Source organism: Nasonia vitripennis, assembly GCF_009193385.2.
Source record: "Nasonia vitripennis strain AsymCx chromosome 5 unlocalized genomic scaffold, Nvit_psr_1.1 chr5_random0002, whole genome shotgun sequence".
Lineage (NCBI taxonomy): Eukaryota > Metazoa > Arthropoda > Insecta > Hymenoptera > Pteromalidae > Nasonia > Nasonia vitripennis.
The window spans coordinates 1,859,205-1,886,274 of NW_022279652.1; the positions used below are offsets into that span (position 1 = coordinate 1,859,205).

Genomic DNA, 27,070 nt, shown 5'->3' on the forward strand with positions numbered 1-27,070 from the left:
AACCGGCTCGCGTAACGATGAGAGCATTTCAGAAAAAAACGGGTAAGGCGAGAGAAAAAAAGCCGACGGCAGGCAAACAACAGTTACGAGCTAGTTGCGTTCTCCGAAAGCAAGCTTCGCAGCAGCACGCGGATCACAAGCCTCGTCACCACCCGAAACCAAAGGACCGTTAGAGGACTTCTCAGGCATTCCTCGGAATAACGAGAGGAAGCCTGTGCTGATAGACGAGAACTCAAACGATATCCCAAACTCGCCACCAGGGAATTGTCTGTTCTTTTCGTTAATAAAGCTGCACAAGCTATAGGCATCAACCACGTGGCTGAGACACCACCTGCTCACCTTGGCAAAATTATACGCATGCGGAGAGCCGTCGTAAACTAAGAAAATTTTAGAATCTAAAACCGCTTATGGTACGGTTAACTGCGCGTTCATTTTCACATAAACATATGAATTCAGCATAAACATATGTGTCCATTATGACGTACCGGATCAAACACCACATTTTAGTGGCCGACACACGTAAGACTCTCAATCTAAGGTAGTATCTCAATTTAAGGTAGTACTACCCAAAAGTGATTGACTGTTCAGAATTTGATAAAATTTGGTATGCTGTTAGATATTAATAAGATAAACATTCAGTTAAAATTTGCTGAGGGTTTGGAACCTGTGACAAAAGCTATAAGCATTTCAATTTACGAAAATCTACACTTTTCGAGTAATTGCTTGATTTCACAAAACTGACACGTCGAGGTGTCCTGTGACCGAGGAAGATGCATCCCACTAACGTGCGGCCAGGGCTTTACGTCGCGCCGTCCACGTCACGTTCTGCGAATAAGGTAGGAGAGCTCTCCAGCGTGCGAAAGGTACTCGCTGCGATAGTATTAGTAGAGTCTCTTTTTTTGTATAAGCGTACTTTGTAATTGCGTTTCTCTCTCTCTTTTTGTTTAGTCTATCCTAGAGTCACTTTTCTTTGTATAATTTCCTTATTTCTAAAATAAAGCTATAGGCTTGTCCCGGCTTTTCTCTCTACTCCGTGAGAGTTTTTACGCCGAGGCAAGTCGTCTTTTTTCTCTCGCGGAATTCATTGTGTTTTGCGTTGATTTATTCACCCAACCTTCCCTCACTCATTCCACCATATATATACATATAATTTGAACTCATTAGCTTTCGTTCATGGTGCCCCGGGTGAGGAGTGAGTCATTGTTTGGGTTTTTAAAATAAATAATTTCAAAGCGAACTTGTAAGCGAGCGAGTGGACTTCGGCCTCGTGCGTTATTATCGCGTTTCAGCTTCGCGCCGTAGACTTGCAGCGTAAACACAGCGATTCTGGGAATTGAGTCGTGACTAGCACACTCATACAGCGCATTCTCAATTATTATTTTTAATTTCACTCATTGCTGTATTTGATAATTCCTCTTGAGTTCGTTTGTCGATTATATTTCGGTGTTTTCTTTTCTCATTCGAAATTTGGTTTTGTCCTCTCGTTTGCGTCTTTCAAGACCAGTCTACCACGGCTCCACCGCTCAAAAAGTTGGTAGCTTCGCAGGCAAGACGCTTGACCGAAATCAGGGGTTTGAATAGTCATTACTCGCTAAGCCCTCTGCGTCTCTCAATTTTTGACGTTGCTGTCGCAGTTTGAGGTCGCTGATCAGTCACTTCCTGTCGGATTGCTGAATTCTACTGCGTCAGATGCTGGGTTCACGAAACTTCCCAAAATTAACCTTCCTTCGTTTTCAGGCAACTAAGAGGATTGGGCGAGTTTTAGGGATAATTTTAGGAACCTGGTGCATAATTTGCCTCGAATTTCTGATACTACTCGGTTACAGTACTTGAAAATGTGCTTGGCCGGTAGCGCGGCTGATTTAGTGAAGGAAATTCCAACTACTAACGCTAACTATGCAAGCACATGGAAGGCGTTGGAGCTTCGTTACCATAATCCGAGACTCATCATCACAAGGTACTTGACGGCTTTTATGGCTCTTCCTCATCTTAAGAAGGAATCAGGTGATGAGTTACACTTTTTCATTGACGAAGCTACGCGTATCGTTCGTGCTCTGGAGAATTTGAAGATGCCGATTGACCAGTGGGATGTATGATTCATTTTTCTCTTGTCTGAGCGTTTAGATCCGGAGTCTCGTAGTCGATGGGAGTCTTTGCTTAGCGAGAAGGAGCGGAAGAAAATTGAGTCAGGGGTAGGCGTAGGGCAGGAGGCCACTGAGTTTGTCGTATATTCCAGCGACGTTCCACGAGTTTATCGAATTCCTTGAAACTCGAGTTCAAAGTGTTGGCGTGCTGGCTCCTGATCGACGTGGCGAGAAAAGATCGGCTGCTCCGCTTAAATCGATTCATCCTCGTAAGGTGTTCCACGCGAACTTGTCGCAGTGTCCTCTCTCTGCTGGTCCACACGCCCTGATGCGATGCTCTCAGTACAAGGAGAAGAAGCCCCAGGATCTCCAGAAGGAGGTTAAGCGGCTCTGGCTCTGTTTCAAGTGTCTGGGACATCATCGAGCGAATTCTTGTTCCTCTTCGGGTCATTGTTCGGAATGTAAACAAAGCATCATGCCTCTCTTCATGATCCGAGTAGGAGCAGTCAAGGATCAACGTCTACTCCGCCGAAGAAGGAGCAAGGAGAATCCGGCTGACTTGGCGACGCGAGGAGTTCAGCCGGGAGAGTTGGCTAACTGTGCTCTTTGGTGGCAGGGCCCGGCGTGGTTATCACTGTCTCCAACTAAGTTGCCTCGGCCTTCCGAATGATGATTGTCCAAAGTTGCCAGAAAAACGTTTGTCCAGATTCCAGATGCTTCAACGCATTCGAAACACCTTCTGGAAGCGTTGGCCCACGGAGTATCTGCTTCATTTACAAGAAAGAGAGAAGTGGAGGGACCCTAGCGAGAACTTTGCGGTAGGTTAGCTCGTCTTAGTCAAGGATGATCGGTATCCTCCATCAAAATGGCCATTGGGCAGGGTCCTTGAGGTGCATCCTGGCCCAGATGGTTTGGTTTGGTGCGAGTCGTTACCATCAAGACGGTTACATCTTCTCTCCGACGACATGTTGCTCGGCTTTGCCCACTAGCTTTGGACGAGAAGGTGAACAAGGGCTCTGCGAACGCGGTTAGGGTCAGATTCGTCTGTCGGACGAAGGTGGGCGAAATGTTCGGCTTATGTAAGAGCAGGAAGAGGAATTTTGAATTTCGCGCGGGAGCGCGGCGAGCGCTGCAGCGAGAGCGGTCGAGCGCATGCACGCGCCGCTGTGGGCCTCTCCCGTTTTTGCGGGCTCCGGCGCGCGGGAGCACGTGCAGTTCAGTTCTGACAGCTCCTCTCGAATAGTCAGTTGACATTTCACCTTTTGTACTTGCGATTGCAAAAGCCTCTTTGTAAATTGCGTGCGAATAGAGTCGTCATCATCGTCCTTTTTAGGACGATCGACACTCTTTATTGTATTACCGTGCGTTGCGTAGTATGTGTGCATTTTGCGTGAGGTGTGCTGTTTGTGTGAGTTCTTCGAATGTTGGGACTTCGGCCACGTGCGAGCTTCCTCGCCGTGTCGATCTCCACCCGGCAATTGCTACCTACGTGGCAGGGCTGAAAAGGTCTGCCCGTGATCCAGGATTGGTTCCCTCGAGACGTCGCGCCGTCCACGTCTCGTTCTGCGAATAAAGTAGGAGAGCTCTCCAGCGTGCGAAAGGTACCTCGCGGTGATAGTATTAAGTTACTTGCGTTTCTTTCTCTTTTGTTGCCTATAGTAGAGTCTCTTTTTTGTATAAGCGTACATTGTAATTGCGTTTTTCTCTCTCTTTTTGTTTAGTCTATCCTAGAGTCACTTTTCTTTGTATAATTTCCTTATTTCTAAAATAAAGCTATAGACTTGTCCCGATTTTTCTCTACTCGTCTCAAGTCGTCTTTTTTCTCTCGCGAAATTCATTGTGTTTTGCCTTGATTTATTCACCCAACCTTCCCTCAAAGTTACTGCGAGAATACCACGAAGCCACTGCAAGTAGACATCGGGGTATGTCCAAAACGTACAAAAGTTAGCTAGCGACTTCCATTGAGATAGGTCCTTGTCGGAGAGGTCCTTGTAAAGATACCTCTCTTCTTTGCGGTGTGCCAACGTCTAACTCCTCCATATCGTCGTCAGGACTAGTGACTTCCTTGCTCGCCTCAAAAACTTCTGTAAGCTGGCCCGCTAACAAACTCCCGGTCACCATCCTTATACAAATTCTCGTATCATCCTGCTTTACTCACAAAACATGTATACCCCCTGTAAAAACACAAAAATTATAGAACAAGTTCAATTTATACTGGACTAAAAGTAAATAAGATAAGTACTTCGCAATTTATGATACTTCTTAATAAGCGAAAGCTCGTAATGTTCCGGCACGAGTCTACTGCTCGCTGTCAAATACCTTCCAGCGATATGTGTAGCCAACACAGTCTGGTGTATACACCTGTCGTAGAGTTTGAACATAAATTTTAAGTCACACAGTGCTAGGATGTATAATAACTCTAGCACAAGATTATTTGGTGTCATGTGCAGTATTTGCGACGACCACTCGTTGTTCAAACGACGCTCTCTTAGACGTTTATGCTACATACAGGCTGCAGATGCACATTCAGACAATATAGCACGGAAACTCGCGACAAGTTTGACAAACTCCGCCGACTTCGGAACGCGAACAAATTCTTCCTACTCTGCTCTTGACTTTTAAACACAGAGAATTCTACACGATAGTGTAGAAACGGGTCCTGTTCTCCGTTTTTTGAGATTCCACTCCCTCTATTTTTTAGAGAGAAGACCCCAAGATGCCAAGCACTCTCTTACGATACCCACCCGCAGATCACGTCTTCGGATCCAAGGTTTCCACATTTTCCTGAAAAATAATGCCTTCTCTTGACACCTTTAGACTCAACCTCGATCAAAACGCGCACATTTGGCAAAAATATGTCGAGCACTTGGCTACTCGGATACACAGGCCAGTTCAGAGGTCAATTTAGGCAAAGGTGTAGGTATGCACCTTCATAACTCGTAGTCCTGTCTCTAAAGCAGGCTGCTTTATATTTCGAGTATCAACGGTCATAACAGTCTTGTAATCCCCCCCCCCCCCCTAAAAAGTTAAATTTATGGAAAAGTATTAACTTCTCTTACATCTTTCGCACCCTGTAGAGACATCTCGAGACAGCTCTCGCGACATTTGGCAATCCGCACAGACAGCTAGCGGGTCTTGTGTAAAGACACGAAATTACCACCTTTCCACGGGGCAGGAGCAATAACCCCGATAAACTTTATATTCTCACTATGCATGCACTTGAAAGGGTGCAGATGATGGCAGATTAGAAAACAAACATCGTTTAATGGAAAAACAATTAACTATTAAATAACAACATTGTATGCAAATAATCTACAAAAATTTCTAAAAAACAGAAATCAAGTTGTAAATTTTTCAAATAACAATCAGTCATGAAAAAGTAGCCTACTGCAATAAACATTTTTTTTTACTCCTAAATTAGAATCTTATTTATTTAAAAACACACAAACCTATATTATATCATACATATATTTTCCCATTAGAAAAACACTCCTCTGGCGACTCAAAGCGTACCAAATATTCAGTCATTAACACCATGAAAAGCACCGCATATGTCGTAATTAAATTTACAAATAATTTTTATAAACATTCAATTGTTTACTAGCAAAAATCGCTCGCTTCGCTCGTGCTTAACAACTTAATTTTGATGATAATTAAGGAGCTGTCGTCCCAAAAAACACTGTATTTCTATAACATAAAACTTTTTGAATAGAGTTTGCAAATAAAAAACCGTGTCTGTAGCAACGTAGTGTTAAGTTTAATGAACCGTTCTACCAAAAAAAAATTCGATCGGACTTTTTGTTTTTTTTAAATTTTGGAAATACGAACAGATATTTACGCGTACTTCGTCGTACTCATGCGATTGCAGCGCCAACCTTAAAATCTAATTTTACATAAAACTTTTTAAATAAAGCTTGCAAATGCATAACCGAGTCTGTAGCGCCGTAGTGTTAAATTTAATGAATCGTTCTAGCAAAAGAAAAATTTGATCAGACTCCCTGTTTTTCTAGAAGTTTAAAAATACTCCATGGCGAATTTGCGAAGCTTTTGCGCTAACATTCCCTTAATTATTTGACGTGCCATTATTGAATATACTATTAGATATTATATGTACACTTGATGGTAGTTAATTTTTGTGTAACGTTTTTGAAATGCTTTAATTAGATTGCCAGATTAATAAATTCTAACCAATCAAAAGCACGACTTCAAAAACGTTTCATAAGAATTAATTACCGTCAAATATAAATGAATGTATACAATACAGCCAACATTCTATAAAAGTAGTTATAGCTACTAGTACACAGGACCAGCTTTAAATTTATAAAATGAAATAAAAATAAATTTTGAATATTAAAAAATGTTTTTAAACTTTTTGTAATTATTTGATGACAGTATTGATTATATTAACAAAATCTAACAAAAAAAAAATAATATAAATTGAACTTTTTTTTATTTACATTTATAAAATAATGTAAATTGTTAGATTATAACAATCATAACATTTATATTCTGTACTAAAATGTAATACATAATACGATATTTACTTTTATATTGAATGATAACGATATCTTCGATCCCTCACGAAAAAGAAAAATAAAAACAATTGAAAAAAAAACAGAAAGATGTCGAAATTGAAACACAGATAACAGTAATCTTTTGTTGTCTTCAGTTTTAATTAGTTTGCTAGATACTTCAGTTGCATTTTTTTTTTTCAATTTTACAATTTAGAAAATAAATAAAAAAACAGACAATATATGTTTATAAGTGAAGACAACAGTTTTTTCGTAGTTCAAAACAGTTTTTTTTTATTTTATAAATGCTGTCTTCTTCGTTCGCTAGTTTGTTCCCAATCAAAACAGCTATCTTCGGATTTCTATACATTTTTCTTAACTTTTTTAAAAACACGCCTTTAATAACATAAAAAAATTAACTTTCAAAAAAGTAAAAGGTTAGGCGAGTTCGATATATTCCGCAACGAAATAAAAGATAAAAAGAACTGAGATCAATCAACCAAAATCAAGTTTATTTAGTCATAATGAAGCAACAACATTTTTTTGGTCAATAAAGGGCGTACTTAACTTAAAGTTAAATTATATACTGATCAATTAGAGACGACTCTCAAGATACTTACCACGTGACTTGCCATGATTGTTTCATTTTGTTTATTTGTGAACAACTAAAATTTTCTTTTTATGTATTAGAACGTCATAAAAACACCATAAGTACAATGAACGGTCATGGCAAGTTACTTGGTAAGTATCTTAAGAGTTGTTCCTAATTGATCAGTATATAATTTAACTTTACGTTAAGTAAGCCCTTTATTGATTAAAACAATTTTGCTGCTTCTTTATGATTAAATATAATAAACTTGATTTCAATTGATTGATCTCAATTCTTTTTTATCTGCTTTTTCGTTGCGGAATATCTCAAACTCGCTTAATCTTTTACTTTTTTAAAAGTTAATTTTTTTAGATTTTAGTACTTTTTAGTAAATTTTTTTAGGTATTTCATATTTATCCTAAAAAGAAAATATGAGCATCTTTAGCACCTTTTGACCATGGTTTTATTGTAACATTTTTATGACTAACATGAAATCACTGATTGTTCTGATACACTATTCTCGAATTATTTCTACATCTTGACACTAAAAACTACATGTAAGCAAGCATGCAGAAAACCAAAGAGAAAGCAATATCCATCTTTGTATAGGTGTGCGGCCAACTTCACGGTTCTAATACTTGTTGCGGCTAAGTTAACGGTCTTAACATTTTTTTATTTGAATTTGAGCATTTTGTAAATAACATACTCGTATATTATATCAAAGGTAGTTTTTATCAATATTTTTGTTAAAAATCATAGTTAGGCATAATAAAAGATGATATAAGTCAAAATATATTAGAGACAAGAAAAAAATGCATTTATTTCTTTGTAATGAATAATGCGAACCTTAACATAGAAGTAAATATTAGCGCGGGCAACGCGCCTTCGTCTGCTTCTCAAACTCGCCTTCGTGGCGCTACCACGTCACTTGATAATAGAATCTAATTAACGTAACTGTTGAAAACTGTTGGAATCTGGTATTATCCGCAGTATCAATATAAGTATGGAAAATTATGTAATTCTACACAAAATCATATTTTATATCCTCATATAAAGATAAATTCTTTTTGTTATTATTTTATTTTATACTACTCTAAATTATTAAATAAGACAGTATTTAAAATATATTACGATATAGTGTGCGTAAAATGCGAATTCTACTTAAGCTCCACTTCACGAAATCGTCTCGTGAGCTCACGTTACGACTAGTTAGCGTCACCGAAACCCGAAACTTCGGATTGACGTCGTGAGTACACGAGACAACCTGGAACATCCGAACGACACCAAGTCTCGTCTACGTGAGCACACGTGGACGATACCCAGCGTCACCGAAACCCTTCAGCCTACGTCCTGGTGCATTGCTGCTCCTTTTGCCACTGTAAGCACACAGAATTGAGGAAGTAGCAATAGTCTCGCCGACGATTCTCCAGGTCGTGCGCTCACGTCCTGGTGAATTTGAGGTTAACCGCTAACCTCCGGAACCATCTTTACGCCGACATCTCCCAACTTCCTTTGTCACTGTGTGCACATAGGGCAAAGGGAAGAACAAGACGAGCGACAAGGATCCGTAGATACGTGCGCTTACGACTCTACGAGTCTAAGAGATAACCTCAAAATACCGTAAAACCATTCCGACCGCAACTGTGCGCACACAGGGCGATCGGAACTGTTGTTACGCGACGCATTCAGATCGACGTAGCCGTGCGCATACAACTTAGCCGTACTCGAATGAAATCCTAACCTCAAAATCCGTCAGCGGCCCGTTTTTTTATGGTGAATCAGCAAATAAAATTTTGAAGCATTTGACTGCATTGTTTTAGAGATATAAGGAATCAAAAAATTCACAAAAAAAAATTGAAACCTTGATATCTTAAGTACCATAGGGGTTTGAAAGCTGCGCAATGAACTTAGCCAAGACACATAAAATATCTACTTTTTCCCAAAATCTCAAGTACAATAAAGCCTTTTTACTTCCGTAATCGAGGCACAAAAAAAACTCATTTTTTACTGAAAAAATAAGTAGTCAAATACCTTGAAATTTTAATGGGATATAGTTTGACACGTGATCCATCGACGTGAGGTTTTTCGTGAGGTTATGATGTTTAGTTTCAGAGATATGAATTTAAAAAAAAATCACCTTTTTCATTTTATCTGCCGAACAAAGCGGTCGATCCCGAGGACAAAATGGGGAAAAGTAGGTAATTTTATTCTCTTTCAAATGCATATTAGCTGAATTGTTTGTAACGATGGGATGATTGTTAAAAACGCAAAATAGTATTTTTCAAAAATCAAAAATTGGCGGTAAAAAAATAGTTAGAAAAATAAAAAATAAATGTTTTTCCCGAATTCAGAATCCAAAAATATACATGCATGTCAAATTTTAATGATATTGACGGAGTAGTTCCAGAAATATTACGGTATACATACACACATCCATACGGACATTTTCTAAAAACACGTGATTTGAACTTCTAACACACCAAAAAGTATTTTCTAGAAGTTTTGACGAAACTCAAAATTTTACTATTACAATGCTTCCTCTAGGAGGAAGCAAAATAATTTTCAATTATAACAAATTAAAAGTATTTTAGAAGTAAACCTAAAAGAGCAGTATACCTTATAGTAGATATCTTAGTTTAGATTAATCAATAGGAATGACTATAGATAATTAATGAAAACATTAAAATATTGAAAATTCACATTAGCTTGGGGTGTGCAGTAAATTTGTATGAAATATATTTGAAAATTATAGTAAACATATGTAATACATTAATGAAAGTATATAATTGATGGTAATGTTTGTTTAAAATATCTATTTGATTATAAGTTACAGTTTATTTAAAAAAAAATTTATATTGTTTAATATTTATTTATATTTCTCTACTGATAAACTTGTGTAAGTGCTCTTTATATAAAGAAAATAATTACATAATGATGTTTGTCATTTCATATTCACAAACACATAGTTTTGAAAAAATTATCATATATGCAGAAAAAATTCTTTGCAGCATCTCTTTCATCAGGATCAAATCTGCAGATTACATCTTATGATATGCATGAATGCATCCAGCATTAGTCATTTTATATTCACAAACAGATAGTTTTGAAAAAATGATCATATATGCAGAAAAAATTCTTTGCAGCATCTCTTTCATCAGGATCAAATCTGCAGATTACATCTTATGATATGCATGAATGCATCCAGCATTAGTCATTTTATATTCACAAACAGATAGCTTTAAAAGAGAGATCATATATGCACAAAAAATTATTCGCAGTATTCTTTTGATCTCGACCAAAACTGCAAATTATATTTTGTGATATGCATGAAACCATACGGCATTCGTCATTTCATATTCACAAACACATAGTTTTAAAAGAAATATCACATCAGCACAATAAAATTATTTGCAGCATGCCTTTTATCTGGACCAAATCTGCAGATAACATCTTGCGTTATGCATAAATGCACTGAAACACTGGGGTCTGCTAGCGCAGCCCAGCGTTCTTAAATCTATGTTCGCGCGCCGTCACGCTACAATGCATACACGGTGGCGGGCCGCCTCGGCCCAGGGCGCCAGGCATCGAGATACCAGGGATCCCGCGATCCCCTTTCCGCGTGAGCGCCACCGTATGTTGGGACCCGACGGCGTGGGAGATGAGCTCGGCTAGCTCTAAGGAAGGGGTGGAGTATCGAACAGGGTCGTGGGTCATAAAACTCATTAAGGCTTGCTGCTGATATGATATGTCGTATTTATTCTTCATTTTCCCTCTTAACAACCACGGCAACCTGCCGAAAACCTGCGGCCTCTACAGTCCAGAGGCACTACGCTGAACTAACTAAACTACTATGCGGCACGTCACTCCGCCGATCGAGGTCATCGTGAATAAGAGTGAACTTCTACACGCGGCCCCGCAACGATTTTAATAATTCTAACCTCCTTCCGGGGAGATCACCCGCGCCCACCGAGCAATCGACGCCACCGCCACGCTCGTCAGCGCGCCGTCCGCCGACTTTTCGGTGCGGGCGAATACCCGCCTCGCCTCTCTGATCGTCTACCGGCCCCGACGACCAGCGCGTCCGTCGCGGCGTATTCTCGCGAGTTATGCGACTTCCCCGGCCCATCAGGCGCATATTTTTCCATATACCGCGTCGTGAAAAACCCGTACTCTATAATAACTCCCCGAAAACTACCTCACGAGGTGACGACCTCGACACGATCGCGCGACGACACACCACTTATCCGTCCTCTCCGCGCACACTCGTGCATTCTGACGGCTGCTTAACGGAAACTCTACTAATAGCTAATTTAACCTAATCACTAACCTACTTACTAACGGTAGCTCGGTAACACGCAGTAATCGGTAGCTGATAGGGATAGCGGGGGTGAGGAAACGATAGCGGGGAGGTACAATACGAGGTGAGAGCGATAGCGAGGAAATATGCACAATACATGGGTAACGATAGCGTGAAAGGAACGATAGCGAGGAAAAACGAGAGCTTACAAAATTCGCAACAGGCGACGAGACCTCACGGCACTCGACTCGCCGCCCTTGCCACGACCGTCAAAGTGCATTGCGTCGCACTAACCGTGTCGCGACGCGTTCATCCGAGGCACAGCCGCACTAGTTTATTCGCACGCTAAGTACACTGTTACTTACTTGCTACGATAACGAGAGCGAAGGCGAGCTGCAATGGCACGCGGGCACCGGGACAATCGAAGCCTCGGTGAGCAGCGCAGGCGTCCTATCGGTAGGAGCGTTGCGGAGCGAAAGAGGCCGAACTCTCCCGACGCGGCAACATGTGGCCGCGGAACCAGCGCTGCACGCGCTCCCCACGCGAACTACTGCCCCTTCTGTGCGCCTACTCGTGGCTCGACCTGCCACGTTGCGAGGTTGTCGTCGCCTCTCTATTGCGCGGCGCAAATTATCCACTTGTAACGTGCAGTCGAACTGCCACGTTACAGCACACAGCATTCGTCATTTCGTATTCACAAACACATAGTTTTGAAAAAAAGAGCATATATGCACAAATAATAGTTCGCAGCCTTCTTTTTTTCTTGACCAAACCGCAGATTTCATCTTCTGAGATGCGTGTGCGTCATTTCATATTCACAAACACATAGAATTAAAAAAAGGTTATACCTGCACAAATAACTATCTGTAGCATTCCTTTGATCTCATCCAAAACTGCAAATTTTATCTTGTAATATGAATGAATACTTACAGCATTCGTCATTATATGTCACGAATACAAAACTTTAAAAAAATGATTATATCTGTACGAGTAATTATTTGCAGCATCTCTTTTATGTAAATCGAATCTGCAGATAAAATTTTATGATATGCATGAATACATAAATCGTCATTTCAAATTCACAAACAAATAACTTTAAAAAAAAAATCATATCTGCACAGATATTTCATCGCCGCATCTCTTTTATCTGGACCAAATTTACTGATTACATCTTATGATATGCATGGATACATAAAGCATTCATCATCTCATATTCACAAATATATGGCTTTAAAAAAAAAAACAGCATATATGCACACATATTTAATCGCAGCCTCCCTTTCATCTAAACCAATTTAAAAATAATCTTTATTCGTCCATGTGTATATATATACATATATATACACATGGACGAATAAAGATTATTTTTAAATTGGTTTAGATGAAAGGGAGGCTGCGATTAAATATGTGTGCATATATGCTGTTTTTTTTAATATATATATATATATATATATTCTACATGTTGTACCTTATTCCCAAAAAAAATCGAGCTATAGTTGGTAAAAGTTAGAATTTCAAGCAATTCTTGCATTTTTTGCCTATTTTCAGTGATTTTTAGCTCATAAGGAATGCATTTTTACCTAAAACTACCCATATGCTTTTATTGTGAAATTTTCTGAATTTTTTAATAAAAATACTGTTAAAACCCTATATGTATGTTAAGGCTACCTTATTTGCATTTCAAACCTTAAAATATGAAAATCTAAATGTTTGATCCGGACTCCGACAACCTCAATACTGTAAAAAGATACCTTATTATAGTAAAAAAGTAACTGTAAAGTTTCAGAATAGGCCTAACCTTCTACTAGAAGTTATGAAAAAAACAAACATGATATAATAGTTAATAAGTGGTTTTACATACAAATTTAACACTTATAACCTAGTACATTTTATGACTACCGATACCAATATGTGTCCCGAAAATATGTAATGGTATATTTAAAAAATATATAAAAAAAATTAATTAATTGCCTTTTTTCTAATTGTTTTAACAACTTCCAATCTAGCTGGACCAAATCTAGAAAATGTTTTTCAGTAGGAATGTATATTTTTATCATATGTACCTTTCTATACCATTAAATAGCTTTTTATTAAAAAAATTCAAAGTTTTATGGAATAAATGCAAAAAAAAAATCCGGACGGACGAACGGACGGACAGACGGACATTTAAGTTCTTTTATTGCTAAAAACTAATTGAATTTGATATAATTGACATTTTTTCGGTAACCTGAATAATTTACGTTTAAAGAACATTTTTACCGTAAAATCGATTTGATTCGTTTGTTTTTACGGGTTTTAGAAAATTTTTACAAGATAGACCAAATATAACTTTGTCTTTAATTGTTTTTACAGCTTCAAATCTACCTGGACCAAATCTTGAAAATGTTTTTTGGTAGAAATGTATATTTTTATCATAATTACCTGTCTATACTAATTAATAGTTTTTTGTTCATAAAATACATCAAGTTTTGTGGAATAAATGCAAAAGAAATCCGGACGGACGGACAAACAGACATATTTTAAGTTCTTCCACTGCTAAAAACTAATTGAAATTCAAGACATTTAATATTTTTTTCGGTAACTTGAATGATTTAAGTTCAAAGAAGATTTATACCGTAAAATAGATTTATCTTTTTTTTTTCTAGTTTTGGAGGGTTTTTACAAAATTGACCAAATATAAAATTTTAATATAGTGTAGACGAAGATAGAAGATATTTAGATAACATCTATACATTTTTCTTACTTTTTTCACTTACCTCATTCACACACAAAATTATATAATTCATCCAAGAAATTCGCAATTAACAAAGTGATCATCTACAATAAACAAATTTTCAATAAATAAAAATTTATAAACAAACACGCCTGAACGACACTGTCCTGCCGCCGCTAAACGATACCGTCTCCCGATACTGACCATGACCTACCACTTCCTCACCCACCCTCGCTAAGCTGAACTATAACGGACCCCGAGACAGGCCGCCACCTCGGATCGATACCGTCCCCCGAGCCGAGAGCTTCTCTACTAGACCCTCTACCTCCCCCTAGGATCAGTAGCGTCCCCAGACGCTCATGCCCCGCCCATGCCGGATCGATAATGTACCCCTTCTACTCTTATAACATACATTTATTCAGTGATAATCGTATTATTCTAATATTTATATAACTTTAAAGAAATAATGGAGTATAAATGTTTTACAGGTTTTTTTTTCTCAACGTCGTTTGAAAATGTAGCACTGGCAATGGCATATTTAGTCCCATTTGATTATCTTTTAATGATTACGATGGGATTGTTCATTAAATTAAGGTAAAAATTTTATCTTTTCTACTATTAAATAAGGGGATGGGAGTTTCCCTAATACTCACCCTATTTGCAAACCACCAATTTTAATTTTAAATTTATTATTATTAATAAATGTGGGCAAAAATCCTGCTGCCGAGGAGGATGCAGGAGCGATGACAACTGCCCTGAAACGGGATGTGTAGAATGATTCGTCACCTGGTCTTTCAAGGTAACGATGCCAGGGAATGCGCGCTGACTTGCAGGAGAGCGTTAGGATGCGAGAATGGAATCGCAGTGTGTCTGACGACGAGTTGACACTGTCCTCGTCAAAGTCGAAAATCTCTCATACTTAGTTCTAGAGAGGTATAGGGGTTATCACCTCTAGAAAGGTGGACGCACCTGCGATCTGAACCGGATCCAAAGCGCGCGGGTTTAACTTACTATCAAACGGAATCAAGGGAAAGGTCCAAGTAGGCGGTAATGTATCAGAACTCTTCACGATACGCGATGGTTTAAAACAAGGGGATGGGCGTTCCACGGTGCTGTTCAACTTAACGTTAAAGTATGTTATTAGAAAAATGCAGGTTAGCCAGCTAGGCGCAATGCCTAATAGAACAACGCAGATACTAGGCTACGAAGATGACCAAGTGGCGCGGTAGCACCACGAAGGCGAGTTTGAAAAGCAGACGAAGCCGCGGCGCCCGTAAAACTATTTACTTCTATATTGGTGTTTGGATTTTTCATTATACAAAAATAAATACTTATCATTACTGTTGGTAAGGTTTTTTGGCTCATTAAAATGTTTTCTAAGCTAAACTATGATTTCCAACAAAAATATCAGAAAAGCTGCTTATTTTTATAATATGTGAGTGTATAATCCACAAATGCTAAAATCACGTTTTTTTTCTTCAGCCCGAAATGTGAAAGGACCGTTTAGTTAGCCGCAAGATGTGTTAGGACCGTGAAGTTGTCCTCAAAACTATATACAGATGGGAATTGCTTTCTCAAGAAAATATAATAATATATTACGATATTTAGAAGAGGTTGCCAGTGCATACTCTGCATTATGGAGCTGTAACAGTAACTAGCTTATCAGGGTAGCCGATGACAAGGTTCAGGTTGTTTTCAGTGTCTTGGTATAAAAATCATTCAAGGGCGGTGTCTAGGTGTACAGGGTGACCGATGACGAGGTCTAGGTGGAGTGTTCCGTGGTTTTTGGTGTCTAGGTGTAAAAATCATGTCGCAGATCATATATAAATTTTGGTAATGTATCATTCACATGTTGCAAGTTTCTATATTTTTCCTCTTGAATATAAATGTATAATATAACTCGTGAATTAACACTACATGTAGACTGATGGTTGTGTACTGTAAAACTTATCATTGAACGTATATTTGAATCTAGGCAAAATATTGTACTTATTATGTTGTAGAATTTACTCAATACTCAAATTGTTCAATTGGGTTCATTGTGGCACAGAGCAGGATAGTAGGATAAGGCAAATGCAAAAATATAATTCTTTTTTTATATTGAACAATTTATATGGGCATGAAGCCTTTATTTACTTTATTTATCTGGATAATTTGAATGCTTATGCGAGAAAATACGTAGAATTCTTCACCCGTTAAACGGACTTTTTACACTAAAATAATAACCGGTCATATTATTTACTCATTGAGAAAAAGTGAAATAAAAGGCACGAGTCCAAGGTTGTAGTGGTGCGCACCACGTATGTGCATTGCGGCCTCCTAGAAGTGACCCCGCATTCCTGGTCGCTAATATGAAGAAATTACTATTATGTTAGTATATTGATGAGATGTTGGTTAGGAACACATTACGTTAGAAATTAATTTTTATATGGACTGTTTGTTGGATCTTGCCTGCGACACAAGCGTATGCCTGGTATTCAACAGATCTTACAGAAAAACAAAAGGTTAATAATATTTGAGAGAAACGCGAATCTTGCATAAAAAAATATTGGATAGTAATTTTATAGTGACCGGAAATGAAACATACCCATATGAGTGCAATAACAGGAAACGTGCTAGTCTTGTGCATTTAATTTGTTAGATCACACAAGATGGTTAGTGTGACGTGGTTAGTAATTCCGATTGCGATGCGTCCTAGGATAACCGGGTGGGCTCTGACGTCGCCAGCCGGACGGCATATAACGGTACTTTTATATCCCTTCGGAGGCAGATTAGTTATTATTATTCTCTGTGCTAAGTTCCTCCAAAGTCGGAGATACTTCCCGGATCAGTCCACAAGGGAGATCCTCGGGTGCACTGGTTTAGTTTAAAATAAGTAAAAAATAGAACGCAGCCCAGAAAACAAGTGTATTAAGGGGTCCAGCTTGGGTTAAATCCTAAAAAAACAACAAAATATTCGTCCGACAAAATTTTTTTCTTTTTACGTAAATTAAAAAACAAAAAATATCTACTGTAAATATTTACACTAAACACTATTTCTACTGAGAAATATGATACATATACCATACAAAATCACTGACCAAAATTCATGACATTTTACTATATAAATAAGTGTTTTTAGTCACTTGCCACGGATTTGTGAAAGGTCTGGACCGTCTTTACTTTACCCGGGCTTAAAATGTACCTTAAATATGCCCCCTCAGACCTAATAAAAGACATTTCTAAAAAATATTAACTAAATATTATTATCCATACGTTCTATGCATAGCTAATAAATTTAATTAATATTTTCTACACTGTACTTGTTCCTAACAATATTTAATTAATATTTTTTAGAAATGTCTTTTATTAGGTCTGAGGAAGCATGTTTAAGGTACACTTTAAGCTTGGGTAGAGTAAAGAAGATGGTTCGGATCTTTCACAAAGCCGTAGCAAGTGACTAAAAACACTTAATTATACAGTAAAATGTCATGAATTTTGGTCAGTGATTTTGCATAGTATATGTATGATATTTTTCAGTAGAAATAGTGTATATTGTAAATATTTTCAGTAGATATTTTTTGTTTTTTAATTTACGTGTGAAAAAAAAATTATTATCGGACGAATATTTTCTTATTTTTTCGCAGGATTTAACCCAGGCTGGACCCCTTAATACACTTGTTTCCTAGGCTGCGTCCTACTGGATTCATCGCACTTCAGAAAAAATATCATTCATTTAGAAACGTGTGGGTCACGTGGCAGCTACCAATCTCTAGTAAGTAAGTGTTAATAGCTTGATTGTAGAATGCGTAATGAGCTCCTGCTGCTCGTGTCTCGAGCAGGCCACGGTGGAGACGCGCTCAAGAAGATAAACTCAGTAACGCGTTTGCATGTACGCAACATTGTTACTGAGTTTCATTGGGCGCAGTCGCGCCCGAAGACACCCGAGTGGTACAAGTCTGCATGCGCTAGAGAGAGAAAGTACCCGAAAGCGAGAAAGTAGGCGTGGCTACACTGCTGAATGCTCGTTCACACAGCTCGCTGCTCACCTGCGTACCTACAAAAATTAAATTTTGGGGCGCCTGGCCCTGATCTTCGGAGCAGGCGTGTACGATGTAGTCTCGGCTCCCCTCTACCGCAGACGACTAGATACTGCTGTTGCAGTGTATAGACTATCTGCTGTTATTTGACAAAATAAGGAAAACAATTTTATTACGTAATAAAAAGTTTATTTTGTGTTTTAATGTTTATAAATTATAGTAATTCTTCTATACTAAATAATATATATTATTTGGTAGTACAAATTTATATTATAAATATCAATCTTAACTTCAAAAATATTTTAGATCTTCTTAATTTTTATCTTGAAGTATACGTGTAAACTTTAAAAAGTTATAAATCTAACATATTTTTAGGTAAAAGTAGCATAGAATTTCAAGGCTTACTACAGCACAAATAGTTAAGGCAGTAAGATAAAGGATTATGAAGTTGAGGACCGGGGGTTCAATCCTCAGTTAGGACAAAGTTTTTTTTCATTTTTTTGTGGTCAATTTATTTGAATTAGCAACATAACTATTTTTCATAATTGTTTAGTAAAAATAAAATAATTTAATTTATTATAATTAAAACAAATACTTTAATTTTATGAGTGATTTCTGACGTGATTTTGAAGGTGATTCATCACGTGGGAAATCTCGTCAAATAGTCACATGATAAATCACGCGTTATATCACGTGAGAATTCAAGTAATAAATCACGCGATATATCACGTGAGAATTCAAGTGATCTATCACGTGAGAATTCAAGTGATCTATCACGTGAGAATTCAAGTGATCTATCACGTGAGAATTCAAGTGATCTATCTCGTGATAAATCACGTGATAAATCACGTGATTTTTCTCGCCAGGGAAAACCGTGCTGCAGATCAGTGATCTTACAAAGCAGACGCTGAGATAATACGCCGGTCAAGAACGCGTCAAAAAGCTTTGAAAGGCAACTGATAAGAGAGATAGGCCTATAATTCCTGATATCATGTCTATCGATGTGTTTAAACACCGAAAAGATATAAGAGCGGTTTCTCGCCTTAGGAAAATGACCGTTACCAACATCTTGTTAAAAATATCGACACTAGGCCTCTCCAAAGCTGGCCAGCAGCGCTTAACAAAAACATTACGTACTTTATCTGGGCCAGGATTCTCTGAGCATTTTGTCCCGGTAACTGGATCTCGATATCCAGATACAAACGGCTCGGAGCCTCGTGAATTCTAATTTGTCACTGATTTCGCCAGTAAGTTTCCACGCTTTGTAAGCCAGCTTTCTATTTCGAATCGTACATATAAGCTTCTGATCAAATCACACAGGATATGTTCCAGGATTCGATCTCGACAATAGAACCTGTTTGCTAATACAAGTGTTCACAACATCATAAAAACCACATAAATTGTCCTCGAGATAGTCGCAAGAAAGGATCGAATTCCAGTCCACGTCACCAAGATAGCTTACAATCAATTCATAATCGGCAGCAAAAAAAATTACGCTATAACACAGGTACAAAATCACTATCACAACACATTTTCGCATTAAAAACACTTGGAACGCGATGACCATCGGTAGGTACAAGCTGTTCATTTAGATCGAAGAGATCGATAAATTTAGAAGAGGTAAACAACAGGTCCAACGAGTAGCCCTTCGATGGATGAGGTGGAATTAGTTAAGACAGTCCCAGCGATAAGAAGCAGCCACAGATAAGTTCAGTATTCATACGATGCCCCGGATCCACATAGCCAGTCTGAGCAAACTGTAGAGGATTAGAGCGCCATGTAACAGAAGTAAGGTTGTAATCTCCCACCATAACAAGCTGACAATCAGAATTGGCCTTAGCCACCATCTCTAATCTATCAACATATTCCTGGAATTGTGTTGTATCGGAATTTGGCTGAAGACAGACTGCTCCCAGGATCATGGTGGTGTCTGGAAGGGAAATTCTGATGAAAATTTGTTCGAGTGAGGATTTGACAAGTTATTCAGAGGAGTTGAAGTGATCCTTCACTGTAACAAGTACGCCACCACCTCTCGAGACACCAACAGTCTGAAGGTCACGATTCCTTCTATGAATCCGATAGCCAACCAGTCCGAGTTTGGCGGATAAAACGGCGGTTTGCAGCCAAGTCTCTTTAAAAACTATGACGTCCGGTAAATGAGCAAGTTGAAGAAGATTCGTACGAAAATTGGTTAGCTTATATACCAGTGAGTGAGCATTCTGATAGTAGATGATAAGCTTAGCTTTATTCGCAGCAGAAGAATTAATTTTGGTTCTTGTTAGCAAGAAAAAACCCCTGTCTTTTCTTGGCATCGATGAGAGCCAAACTGCCCCGAACAAATTTGTCAGTCTTGGGTTTATCAGAATTATCACGGTTATGCTTACTCGCCTCCTCGAGCAGCTAACGACGACGTGCACGCAGGATCTATTTGACAGTTACCAAGTCTAAGTCTGACACGCCAGCCGGAACGTCATGCAGAAGGAGATTACGCAAGCGGTACAGCTGGTCTTGGACTTCTGACGCAGAATTGAGAGAGGCAAGTACAGATGTTAAGCTATCCCCAGACGCATCAGCCGGCCCAGCCAGAACGGCAGCAGGGCGCTTCTCAAGAGCCCTCAAACGGGCATCCAGCCTGGACACTTCTGCACGAATAGTGCATCTCTCCATCCTATTCTGGTCCAGCTAAGAGTCCAGGCGCGCAAACCTATTATCAATCTCAGTCAGGGATTCCATATTGCTTGAGTAATTAATCCCTGCAGTAACCTCTTCAACTCCTCAAATCTACCATCCGATACAATAGTCTGGGCAGGGGCAGGGATTGCCGCTGCTAACTAAGATGTTCCGACGGCAACCGACACCGGGTTCGAAGCAGGGACATATGACCCATAATCACCCAGTTGTGTAGTAGAAACGAAGGTCGAGGGTCCGAGACAAAGGTTACAGACCACCTTGTCAAATCGTCAATCGGCATGACTCTGCCATCGAAAGAACCCGCGGATGAGAAGCTACCGTTCAGAGACATTGCTCTCTGTACACTGTTATGATTTTTAGAAGTTTCACAGTGTGGTTATTGCTAGTTATAACAATTCAAAAAACTTTCACTTTTTAGAGTATGGCACAAATACAATAATCTAATTTATCCACAATGAAAAGATAGAAGATATTTTTCACTCCCAGATATACATATTAACTGATTTACTCTAATTAACTCTTTTCGAAAGGTTTTCGCAGGTGGTTTTCAAGTCCTTTTGATCTATACAACCGTGCTGCGATCATCCCCCGTTTCAAGGGTGGAAATAGGGTTGCGGGGGTGAAAAGGTCTAAAAAATTGCCAGATGAAAATTATTTTAATTTTGATCCATAAATGGGGTGACTTTTGATCATTATTATACGTCATAGCTATACTTTTTTCTGCAAGTGAAGTCACTGGCGAATAGGTAATTTTTTTGTAGTCACTTTGATAAAAATTCTATTTTTTTAGGCACAAACGCGACACGAAAGTGCCTTATAGTTAATTCATGCGCGAAAAATGTATGAGATGCGATGTCTCACGCAATATTTGACTGATCGAGCTGAAATTTTGGGAAGGCTCTACTCTCGCGCAATCTGAAATAATTTTTTTTTATCCCGATCCTCTTCGTTTTCTTTTTAAATGCGGTCAAAATTTGTTCAATTCTTACGTGTTTTTTAAATAATAATTTCGGCATTACGCGATTATCTTTGAGACTTTACACAACACTCGGGCTAAAAATTTATGTGCAAATTACCCTTGAAATAGTAAGGTACCGAATTTATTTTGGGCTTTATCCTGCATATACGCAGAGTGCGGTCACCTCCAAAAATCGCTTAGAATTGTTTTTTGGCTTTAACTGGAACTATATGAGAAGTATTGAAGACTCCAGCTGTCATCTCCCTTGGTGGAAAAAATAAGTGATTTCCGATTTTCCGCACGACGCCCAAAGTCTCGCGTAAACTCGACTCCCCGTTACGCAACCCCTTGCAGTAATCTTCTATGGAAAATTGATCAAATGATTTGATTGAAATATTCCATAAATATTTTGTTGGAACCTTTGAAAATTCTTTTATATATTCCAATATATTATTTACGAAATCTTATATGAATATTTCATAAAAAATTGCCGTCGGCTCAGTGGACGCCAAATCGATTCTCGGTTCCGGCGCTCCTTTTTGTGATTTCTCCTTTCATTGTCAAGTCTCACCCCATTCCAAATTATTTCATTCATACATCACTAAAATATTTCCTGGAAAAATTCTGAGATCTGTTGTAAATAATTCATTGACATATTTAAAATAATAGTTAGATGTTTCAGCAAATTATTTACGAAAAATTTTAAAAATATTTAATAAAAAATTGTTGTAATATATTTTGTAAATGTTCCACTAATATATTTCATAAAAGATTTGTAAAATCTATTATAAATATTCTCTTATAAGATTGAAAGAAAATTTTAATTTTTTCTTAAAATATTTATGAAATATTCCATGAATATTCCGTCAAAAACTACTAAAATTAATTTCAGTAATATAATAATTAACAAATTTTAAATAGTTCTCGAATGATTCACGTGAAATTTCAATAATATTTTATGTGTAATTCAACCATTTTTACTTTAATAATACTGTAAAATATATCCTGAAAGAATAATGAAATTTGTTATAAATATATTTAGAAATAATTAAATAAATTTTTGAATATTTTTCGAATTATATATATATATATATTCGAGTTCGAGTTCGCATTCGAGTTCAGCTAACCAGTTGTACTGTTATCGGCATGACCAATGACCTTGACCATTGCATTCAAGGTCAAGGCAAGGTCGTATTCAAACGTAAAATTTCCCGCTCTTTCCATTTCTGGTGCCAAAAGTAGGGGTTTCTATTTGAAAAAATCGACTTGACCTTCAAATGACCTTGAAGGTCATGCTCAATGACATTGTCAAGGTCATCATCAGATAGCCAGGGAAAAATCCTAAAACTTTTACCCGAAACTTTTTTCGCTGGCATGCTTTGCCAACGAGATAATTGAGATTAAAGATTAAAATGACTCACCCTGTATATACATATATATATTATATATACCAATGCATGTACATATAGCTGAATCTTATCTATTGTGTATATATATATAATTTTCTAACCTCAAAACACCTCGCACGGCTTGTCTCTTTTCCCGCACGGCTTTCTCTCAACGTTTCGACCACCTGTTGCCATCTAGTGAGCAGACTGAACACCATCGCAGCGCCACTCAGTTTAAGGTCGGTAAACGCTCTCTCTTCTCTCACCATTGCTCCACCTAGAGGTCAGATCACCAACTACAGTGAGAAACATCGAGATGAGCATAATGAATGCGGGAAACGACGATGCGGGATACGAGACCTGCGGAAAATGCAATAACAGCATTAAGAGCAAGGCCCCTAAGAAATGTGATATATGTAACACACATTACCACTCCAGGTGTGTTACATTCACATCTTCAAAGGTCAGAGGTAAGGCGGTCCTGACCTGCGACGGCGCGATTTGTATGGAGGAAGTGGAGAGGGAGCAGGCCAAGAAAAGGCTCAACTCTTCGCAGCTCAATCTATCGCTGGCAGGGCCTAACTCTACATCTAAGCAGGCAACGACCAAGCCCTACAGTTCTGCACCACAATCTCGCGCCCCATCTCGAAATGGATCTCCTGCTCGTCAAACAACACCCTCGATGATCGAGAGCTCTCTTAAAAACATCCTAGAGGCTCTAGCTGACATCCGCAAGAAACAGGAGGCATCCCTGAAGACTCAAAACGAGATGGCGAAGAGGATGACCGAGATTGAGCAAAGGCTGGCTCCCCTGGAGCAGAGGCTCAAGGCCCTTGATGACCTGCCGCAGCTTACTTCTCGCATTAATGATGCTGAGAAAAACATCAGTGAGCTGCAGGCAAAGCTAGAAGACCTGGCATCGAGGAATCTTGCTATCCCGCAGCCAACCAACAGCAGTAACGGCACACCTCACGACGGCAACTACGACGAACTGGCCCACCTCCGCAGGGAAATATCCGTCATCAAAAGGCAGCAGGAGCACACCAACAACGACATTGTCGTTGTGATTACGGGACTCCGATACACTGAGGAATCCTCATTGCGGCTGCTGGCTTATGCGGTGCTCACTGCGCTGCACAGTGCTCCAACGGGACGTAGTAAGAGCGAGGGTTATGGGAAGACTGGACACAGCCGCTGACGACTCAGCCAGAATGCCACCTATTGCTGTCACTCTTGCGTCACATGCCCTCGCCTGCTCAATAATAGCTGCGAAGGCCAGAAAGCGCAAGCTTCACACAGCGGAACTGGATGCAGACCTACTGGAGGAAGCGCGAGCCCCAGCTCCTGACCACCAGTGGCTAATCAACATCAATCCGCTCCTTCCCAGGTGCACAAGCTGAGGGTCAGAGCGCGGATGGAGGTCAAGAGGAGGGAAGGATGTCGTACCTACGTGAGGAATGGCTAGCTCTATATCCGCCTCAACGAGAACCGCGCCGTCGTCATCGAAACCGAGGAACACCTAGATAATTTTTTATCCCGGACACCACCAAACAACAGCAACAACAACAACAACAACAACAACTAAAATACATACACCTCATTCCACCCAAACCACCATCATCAACTTCATCGATCGCGAAATCTTCACACTCCAAGGTAACTCTATCAGAAGGACTACGGGTCTGTCATTTCAATTCGAACTCTCTCACGAGGCACATTGAAATGATAATACTCTTTTTGTCTACTCGTCCTACTTTTCACGTAATAGCTGTAACAGAAACCTGGCTCAATGATAAAATAACCTCGATTCCCACACTGACTAACTATACGCTACACAGACGAGACAGAAACAGAGACGGTGGAGGAGTGGCCCTCTACATCCACAACACGCTGACTGCTACAATAATATCTTCATCCGACGGGATCTGGATGGGAAAGCCAGGCTACCCGGAGAATCTCTTCTGTGAGATCACTGCGAAGGGAGTCCGACCTATTTTCGTGGCGGTTGTGTATCGGCCACCACACGCGCCCTTCTTACAAGGAAACAATTTCATTGAACAGCTCAATAGTCACATGCACAACTACTCCACGAAAGTTATAATGGGAGATTTTAATGCAGATCAACTCTCCTCCTCAGAAGATGCCAAGTTCATCAAGGCCCTCATAGAAAAGAACTCCCTCAAATCGGTGCCCTATGGTGCTACGCACCACAAGCAAAACTCTGACACATGGCTCGACCTCTGCCTGGTCGACGAACAGGATTGCCTAATTTCATACTGAAAGACTGACTCACCATTCATAAACGGACATGACCTCATTACGGCTACACTCGACGTGCAAATTACACGACAAGCATCTAGAACATATTCCTATAGAAATTACAAAGGCATCAGTGCTGAAAAACTAAACAACTACCTCAACACATGTGACTGGTCTACAATCGACACATCATCCCTTGACGCATGCATCAACACTCTCAACACCAACCTAACAAACGCCATCAATCAGCTCGCCCCATTACGGACTATAACGCCAGGACCCACACGACACCCGTGGTTCACCTCGGCTCTTCGAGACCTCGTGACTGGGCGGGACAGACTATACATGATATTTCGCAGGACACGTCATCCTTGAGATCAACTTCTTTATACACAAGCAGTAAATAACGCACATAAGCAGGTCGAGGAAGCCAAACTGAACTACGATCACTCACGACTATCAAACATAACAGACGTAGGGGAAATCTGGAGAGAACTCGAGAAACTTGGAATCACCACCTCCAAGGAAATCACTCCATCTCGCTTCTCAACAGATGATCTTAACAGTTACTTCAGCGGGATATCCAATGATCCACTCGCCCCTTCTGTCGACGAACAACTGCAATCACTTGATAGTCTGGAATATCCTGTCCACTTCAGCTTCAGTGAGATTACGGAATCGGACGTGTTGGCCGCAGTTCAGCATTTCACCTCTCAAGCCAGGGGAACTGATGGCATCCCACAGGTTGTTGTCTCCAAGGCCATGCCAGTACTCGCGCCCATATTATGTCGTATCTTCAACCTGTCCTTGAGCGAGTCATGCTTCCCCTCGGACTAGAAAAGGTCACTGGTGCGTGCACTCAACAAAGTCAGTTCTCCAAAATCCACTACTGACTATCGTCCGATCTCACTCTTATGTTTTCTACCTAAGGCGCTGGAGTGGCTGGTACATAGGCAGCTTTCTCATTACCTGGAAACTAGGTTCTTCCTTGATGACCTACAGACAGGTTTTCGTACCGGTCACAGCACACAGTCCGGCTTAATAAAGCTGACTGATGATGTCAGGCTTGGAATAGACAAAAAGAAGGTCACACTTCTTCTTCTTTTTGATTTTAGCAAGGCGTTTGACACTGTGTGTCACGCCAAGCTCCTTAGAAAGCTAACCTCTTTCGGCTTTTCTAAGCAGGTCATCCGATGGATTGCATCTTATCTCACGGGCAGACGGCAGGCCATCATTGGTGACGACAATCAACTATCCTCATACCTTCCGCTCAATACGGGAGTCCCACAAGGGTCCGTACTGGGCCCTCTACTTTTTGCACTGTACGTCAATGACATAAGCCTCTGTCTGGACGTGGATATTGCACATCTGATCTATGCGGATTACCTGCAGATCTACACCCAGTGCCACCTCGAAGAGCTTGACTCCTATTCCGACAGAATGAGAGCTAATGCCGAGAGGATAAGGTGCTGGACTGAGCATAACAATCTAAAACTCAATGTCCTCAAAACTAAGGCGATCGTCCTGGGCTCGCCCTACTATATCAATGCTCTACCTACAA

General features: G+C 39.5%; 1 protein-coding gene across 1 annotated transcript in view; it reads left to right on the forward strand.

Annotated features, from left to right (window-relative positions):
• Nucleotides 1–27,070, forward strand: part of LOC116417797 (protein scarlet) — a 129,922-nt gene that overhangs the window by 47,193 nt on the left and 55,659 nt on the right. The window contains exon 4 of the mRNA XM_032602132.1: nt 14,683–14,788. Coding sequence (XP_032458023.1) covers nt 14,683–14,788 — 106 coding nt within the window. The remainder of the gene's footprint in view (nt 1–14,682; nt 14,789–27,070) is intronic.